Genomic DNA, 7,402 nt, shown 5'->3' with positions numbered 1-7,402 from the left:
AATCTGTAGCATATTTGCATTTTGGGAATGGAGGTTCCCCCAAAATTTGGGGCTTCAGGCTCGAGGTGGTGTTATTTTAGCCTTTCAGACTGCCTCTTGGGCACCACGATTCAGGATGCATTAGTGTGGTGGGAGCTCAGCTTTGAGCTGGCTGCTGGGCTATTCTGATAAGAGAGAAAACAGCTCCCAGCTTGTTTAGTGTTGTAGCTGTGGGAGCTGCTCTGTCTTCATCAGGCTCAGGAGAGGATTTTGGTTCTGAATCCCCCAGAGCAGCTGAGCTATTTACCTGCCCCAAGGGCATCTTGGTATTACGCACTTGAATTTTCACCAGCCTCATCCAGTGATCCAGCTTTAGGACTGTTCAAACCCCCCTGACCAGCGATGCTTTTAATTTAACAGTAAAGCAGTGAGGTGTTGCCTTGGCAGAGAGGCAGAGAAAGGGTTTAGAGAAGCTTAGAACAGGGACCTGAGGAGGTGTGTTGGTGCGTATTAGGGGCGCTTTGAAACCAGCCAGTGTGTCTAGGTTTTCAGCAAGAGGTCATAGAATCAATCATATCATAGAATACCAGGTTGGAAGGGACCTCAGGGATCATCTGGTCCAACCTTTCTAGGCAAGAGGTCTGCTTGTTTTGTCCGCAGTTCTGGAGTCGGTGCGGCTCATATCCAGGTGATGTCCTATGCATGCCAAAATAGGATGGTGCCTGGAGCTGTGGCCTGGAGAGGTGTGAGGACATAGTCTCTCTTCCTTCAGCCTTGTTTTTAAAGGGAATACAGCTCTGCGTGCCTGATTGCAGATCTTCCTGAACTTGGCTAGCTGATTTGTATCTTGGTCAGTGTTCTTGTCAGATCTGCTTGCGTTTAGGTGAGCCAGGCTAACGATGTGGCTTTGCATGTTTTCCTTGTCTCCCCTGGCAGGATTGCTGTGCGTTGCCTCCGAGCAAGCAACAGTGGCAAATTAGGCTCATGGGGAAGCAGCTTTTGGCGTGATCTGAGGGACAGAGCAGCTCGTTACGTGGCTTTGTTCAGCAGATAGCAACGCAGTTTTGGGGAAGGGGTTACGAAGGAGTTGGCAGGAACTTGGTGCTGCAAAGTGAAACCAGAGTCACAAAATGCTTTGAAGTAAAAATGCCTTTGCTGGACTGGGAAGTCAGTGCAGACCAACCAAGTCTGGCTGGAACTGGAGGGAGCAATGGGACCGGCAGGAGCTGCATGTGACTCAGGGGTGCATCCCAGTGCTGCCTCTGAGCCACCACGGTGCTGCTGGAGATGACCCAGCACTGGGGACACTCAGTGGCTGTTGATTAACCCAGGGGCTTTCCCTCTCTGTGAGCTGGGACATTGTCATCGGTCTTTGAGCAGCCCAGCTGAGCTGGGCTTGGGAGCAGAGGAGTGCAGGGTACCCTCCTCCTGTCACACTGCCAGGGGACGAGTGAGCCCCGTGCTAGCAGGGCCCTGGGCCACCCTGAAAGACGTCCTGGTCTGGAAACAGGAAGGTCTGGTTACGCCACAGGAGCAAGAAGGTAAGTGTAATAACACGAATGGCCTCAGCACGGAGGAGTTCCTCCAGTGCTCATGTCTCTGGACGTGCATGGGTCCTCCTCCCAAGTAGGACTTGGGAGAGATCTCAGACCTTATGCACACGCTCCTGCTTAGCCCCAAACCACTCTTCTTTGCAAAGAGCGAGCCATGGCCTTAAATAAAATTGACTTAGAGTGCTTCTCACTAGTCCTCGTGAAAAAAAGCAAGGTGACACTGTACCTGTTAAATCTGAACGTCAGCAGCTTCTCTGGTGCCAAGGTATTTGTGAGGATTGAAAATGCTAATGCTGTTGGAGACTGGAGTTGGTCCTGTAGCAAGCTGGTGCTATGCCTCAGGTAAGGAAACATCAGTACCATGACATATGTTTCGTACGTCTCTTGGAAGGAAGATGGATCTGGAATCGCCACCGATGTATTTGAAATTATTTCATTGCATTGCAAAATCTGCAAGGGAATTCTGAATAGGCTCTTGGGCTCTGATTAATTCTGAAACTGAAATGCGGCTGCATCTCCACAAAAGTGCTGATCCTCTATGACTCTAATTTCTTCCTCCCTTGGAGCTTACTGTGTTATTTAATGGAAGTCACACATCTAATCAGTTTGATTCAGCAATGATGTAGCTGTATTACTTGACTTTCTCTCAAAAAATTCTATAGAATGAGGGAGTAATGAAAAAGTGGGGTGCATAAAGGAATAAAATATTTTTGGTACAGTTTTGGGAAGGAAATCTCTCAAATCCTGAGTTGCGCTGTGAGACGTAGTGGGTAATCATCCTGTATTCATCTTCTCCGTGCGAGAGCTGGGAGGTGCCATTGGAACGGGCAGGCAGCAGGCTCTGGGAGCAGGAGACACCTTTCCGTGTAGGCAACTGAAGAGCAGAACTTGCCACTGCTGGCTGTGGCAGAGCTCAGCGAGCGGGTGGGCTATAAAGGAATTAGGGTGGTCCATGGAGAAACTCCAGGCTGCCTAATCTCTCAAACCCTGAGTGCTGGGAATGGGAGGCACTGACAGGGGGTCGTTTGGCCTTTGCTTGCTTCCTAACTTGTCCTTAAGCGTCTGTTATGGGCTGCCATCAGAGGTGAGCTACGGACCTGTGTCTGTCTTCAACGCAAGGAGCTGCGGAGCTTCTGCCTGATCTCCTCTGGGACTTCTGCTTGCTGTTAAGCTTCTTGAGCTGGGGGTTTTTGCTTGTTTAAACAACAACCAGTCTTGTGGCACAGTTACGTTCAGTGTTATGCTACCATAGTATTGGAGTAAATCTTGCGTTTATTTGCTCTAGATTATTGCAGGTTATGTTATCAACATTATTAACTAGATATCAAATGGATGATGTAATGCAGTGTTTATCCTCTCAGGAAAAATTAAGTAGATGCACAGGACTCCAGGCAACAGCTGCTGATATTGCTGGGTGCTTTCCCATGGATGTTATCAAGCATTAATTTGGGCTGTTTGTGAACTTCAGTGAAAGTCTCATGGAAGAGCTCTCTGGTTCCCCAGAGATTTGGCTTGCGGCACCCTCCTTTTCTTGTCTGAGTCTCTGTGGAGCAGATTGCTAAGGTGCAGAGGAACTCAGGTTTGTCTTTAATGTTTTTTCTGAATCCCATCTTTGCATCCATGAGAACACCTGGAGTATTGTAGTCCATCTTCTTTCCTGAGGCCAGGTCACCAGCTGGTAAGGTCTGAACAGAAAGCACCTCTTGAGTTGGAGGGGGGGTGTTTTCCAGGGCCAGTAGCAGCCTGCAAGGCAGCCTGGCCGCGGTGTGCTCTGTGCTCAGAAAACTGGCTTTTGGGGGCTGAGCTCAGCTGCCCTGGTGCTCTGTGCACGCCTGAGCCTTCCCCAATGCCCCTAAATGTGTAAGGGCTGGGGTTCAGTTTTGAAGTGTGGGGTAATGGCCTCTCCTCACTGGTAGCTCACGGGCTTCCTTGCAGCCCCTCTTGGCTCTTGTCGGATGTCACGGCCAGGCCGGTGAGCTCTGCAGACACACGATGCTTTCCGCAGCTGTGTGCTGTGGCTTGGGAGCCCGCGGCAGAGAGCAAAGAGCTACCCCAGTTCATTCTTTTCATTTTGGCTGGTTTTTCTTTAAATGTTCAGGTTAACCAGGTCCTGGCAGTGCTGTTTCTGCAGCCCGGGTCTGGACAGCCAGCAGGCACTTGGTCAGCCCATCAGGAGGTGAATAGCACTGGAGAGAATCCCAGAGGCGGCAGCAGGTCCTGACAAGTGCATGTAACCCTTTGTGGGTGGTGTGGATAAACCATCCTTGTTTTAAGCAGGGGGGTTTTGTGTCTGGTTTTCCTGATATCCATACAGAGGAGCTGCGCGAAGCAGTAATTTGAATCTCTGGCTGAGGACAGATGAGCCCGGGCTGCGTTGTGGAGATTATCTGATTGTGCTTTGGATTTAATGCCCTGAGAAATCTTGCTTTGGTCACAGCACCAGGCTTCCAGCGAGGATCCCACTCTTAGTTGATTTGCCTACGGAGTTATGGTGGCACACAGAAGGTCAAACGACATGTCCGAGGTCCCGAGGTAAACAACTGCAACGAATGCTCCTCCGGAGACTCGCATACAGTAGAGCAGAGAGGGGAGCTTTGTCCATCTGACGTAGCTGGATTGAACGGTGAATAACCTTCTCCTCCGGCAGTCCTTTGTGTTAAAGGACTGCTTCTGTCCTGCTTTGCCAGCAGAGCTCTCCATCCTCGCACCGATGGAAGAGCCTGACCCTCCTGGAAGCAGCAAGTTTTCTGCAGCTGAAATCTGACTGCAGAAGCGTGGGAGAAATCTGCTGTTCTGCGAGCAGCCTGGCTGTTTCTGCACGGTGGGTTTGTGGTGCCGGAGGCGCAGGGCTTGTGCTTAGGGAAATGCAGCTGAGTCGCTCAGAAAAAGAACAGACTTTTCCCTTAGTCCTTAACTTGGGTTTCCATCTGTGCCTTGCGCGAGTGTGTTGTAGGCATGCGCCCTCTTGCTGTCTTGCCCAGGACCAGGATGCTGAGTTGAGGAGGTGCTGCTAGGGTTAAGAGCGGGGTAAAGGAGGGGATACTTCGCCTGGTCAAGGATTGCCAGGGCATCCTCTTTCTAAAGGAGGCTGCAGCACTGTCTGCCATTTATTTCTTCCCTCCTGGCTCTGGGGTGACGCTGTGCAGGCTGGAGGCAGCAAATGTGCATGGAAGAGGCAAGGCTGAGGGGGAAGTCTGGCTCGCTCACAGGGAAAACATCCCCTTTTTTTTTTTTTCATTTATTTTTTTGTTCTGCATAAAAACCAGGCAGAAGTAACCACTGATACTGCTTTTTCAGCAGGGATTTTTGCTATCTTTCCTTTCAAGGTAAGAGCTGTCTGCCGTGGATCGCGTGTGGTGCTTGCAGGAGCAGTGGGAGTTGGGCCACATCCCTGCAAGCTGCGCGCGAGGGAGCGGGCGGGCACACGCGTGGAGAGGGCAGCATCCCCGGCTTGCTCTGTGGCACGGGTGAGAACATGCTGCGGAGCAGGTCCAGGCTGTGCTTTGGAGATGCTGCTCAGAAACGCCGTTGTGGAGGAGGGCAGTTGTGATTGCCACCATCAGGGTGTCCGCCTCTCATCCGACCCTGCTCGGCCCGGTCTCTTCTTGCTACCCCTAAAGCCCCTTTTAAAGGGTTAACAGGCTTTCGGTCAAATGACATTTTGCCAGCACCTGATCTGCCTTTTGTGCTCATACCAAGCACATTTGCCTGCCTTCCTAGTCTCAGTATTTCCCTGTTTCTGGAGCGGGCAGAAGCCCGTGGCACACAGATTTTTTCCTGGTGGTGTTGGCCACAACGCTGTTCCATTTTTAAAAGGAAAGAGGCTGGCCTCAGTGAGGGAGCTCAGCATCTTTGGAGCTCTCAACTTTGCTGTTAAAGATGTATTTACAAAAGCCTGGAAGCTGAAATTTGTGTCTGTTTGATGTGCAACGAAGCTGGAAGCAGTCATATCCTTTTATTTATTCAATTTTAGTGTGGTTTTTCCTCTTCTAAATATCGGAAGTTTTTTTTTTTTTTGGAGGAAGACCTCCAAAAACACACAGCAGCAGCTTTTGAAGTGCCAACATCACTGAACGTGGTTGAGTATGAACAAATCCTGCGTCCTGTCTCAGTGGCTGGAGCCACTGCTCACGTAGGCAAAACAAAGCCGAATCACCGTGGGTCTCCAGTTATCAAATGCAGGAGGAGCGAGGACATCGCAGGCCGCGTTTCTGCTCGTGGGAGTGGATCTCAGCTGCGCTGTGAGGCTGACTCAGAGCTGCACGGGGCCAGCGCTGCGCCATCAGGGTTTGCACGTGAGTTAGACTTGCCAGCGATCTGGTCCGTCCTTCTCAGATTTGTCTCACCCTTGGCCATTTTGTCTGGGAGGAAGCAGCCTGAAGCCCCCGCGGCTGCTGCCAGAATGGCATTAACAGGCCAAATCTTTGGGTCTCCAAGCAGTGCAGGAGTTATCTGTGGCTGTCCTCTTCGTGGTGTTATCTACTGAGTGCGTTGAGCTAGTGGGTGAGCTTTTACGGCACGTTCGCATGTCCTCAGGTAGGGCCTGTCGCAATGTTACCTGGTCCCTGGTCCCACTACATGCCACACTTCAGTTGATTTTGGTGACAGACGTATTTGGGGAGCAGGTCGGATGGGCAGACCTTTCCTCTTGCTGTGTTTGAATCCCAGACTGTTTCCACAGTGAGCCTGCGTGATGTAGCAGAGGGAAATGCAGCCAGTGGGGAACTCGGGGCCCTAACACATCAGCTCCTCTCATCGCCGCTGTAGGCAGCTGGGAGAGCTTCCTGGCCACCAGTTTTGGAGGTATCAGTAATGGGGATTGTGGGCTTTGGGGTATCGATCCCTAATTAAGTAGAAATCTGGAGGCGAGGTTGCTGAGCAGGGAAGGAGGTGGATTACGAAGCCTTGTGTTTCCACACACGCTCTTTGGCTGTGCTCACTGTAGAGAAACCTCAGACAGACCTCTTGAGGCTGGGAGTTACGCCCTGGTCAGGGGGGATCCAGAGACCTGCTGTTTGTTCTTCTCCTCACCCAAAAGCTGCCTGAAATGAGACCCTGGGTCGACCAGGGAGCACAGAGCCAGCCGTAGGGCAGTCTGCCCGGATTGAAGCTGTGCGGGCCAAGCCCTTTCTGGCCTTGAGGCTGCGATGGAGTCGTGCTCTCCTGGTTGTGTCTGTCCCTGCTGTGCTCCGGCAGGGAGCGGTGGGAATCTGGATCTTTTCTCTTTTGTTTTCTTTAGCACAGCTCCAGCCTAGCCTGTGCATAGGCTCCCACACAGCTGTGGTTTAGTCCCTCCTGTCCACACTGAATCCAGGCCACCCATAAAGGCCACAAGCTCTGAGGCAGTAGGGGAGGATGAGGTGTGACCGAGTGTACCTGTGCAGCGCCGCGGCAGTGCCGCAGGGCAGGTGAAGCTTGCTGGAGCAGCGAGCCCCGCCACGGCTTGCTGTCCCACCCATACTGCAGCACCACGCGCCGGAGAGCGTGCCAGCATGGGCGATGCTTGCCGTTGCCACGGCCGAGCATGCCTTCAGGTCACCAATCTGGTCTTGAGGGAGAGAACGGGCTTGCGCTGAAAACACAGGGCAGAAAATACCCCGCCAGAGCTCGGTGTGGTCAGCCTAGCAAAACAGAGTCTGAGTCAGGGCATGATGGCTCTTTGCAGCAAGCAGGGAGCGAAGGAAAGCTGCTCAGGCTCAAGAACGGATGAGTGTAATCTGGCTACAAACAAATTAGAAACTGTGAGGCCGTTAGAGCAGTGGGGGCCTGGAATGGGCTTCCCACGGGAACAGCAGGAGCAGGATGGCCAACACACCGCTGGCATGTGAAGGGAAGTTTTAGGGGGTTGTCCCCAGAAAGGGGAAGAGGGA

At 52.0% G+C, this 7,402-nt stretch overlaps 2 protein-coding genes across 2 annotated transcripts in view; one reads left to right on the top strand and one right to left on the bottom strand.

The window, feature by feature from the left end:
* CDIP1 (cell death inducing p53 target 1) overlaps nucleotides 1-7,402 on the top strand; it is a 21,597-nt gene that overhangs the window by 7,421 nt on the left and 6,774 nt on the right. The gene's annotated exons all lie outside the window — the stretch shown is intronic.
* HMOX2 (heme oxygenase 2) overlaps nucleotides 3,201-7,402 on the bottom strand; it is a 20,941-nt gene continuing 16,739 nt past the window's right edge. Inside the window, exon 7 of the mRNA XM_035889691.1 lies at nucleotides 3,201-3,275. Coding sequence (XP_035745584.1) covers nucleotides 3,201-3,275 — 75 coding nt within the window. The remainder of the gene's footprint in view (nucleotides 3,276-7,402) is intronic.

Source organism: Egretta garzetta, unplaced genomic scaffold (genome assembly GCF_000687185.1).
Source record: "Egretta garzetta isolate BGI_Z169 unplaced genomic scaffold, ASM68718v1 scaffold372, whole genome shotgun sequence".
NCBI lineage: Eukaryota > Metazoa > Chordata > Aves > Pelecaniformes > Ardeidae > Egretta > Egretta garzetta.
This window is presented reverse-complemented; position numbering and strand designations above follow the sequence as displayed.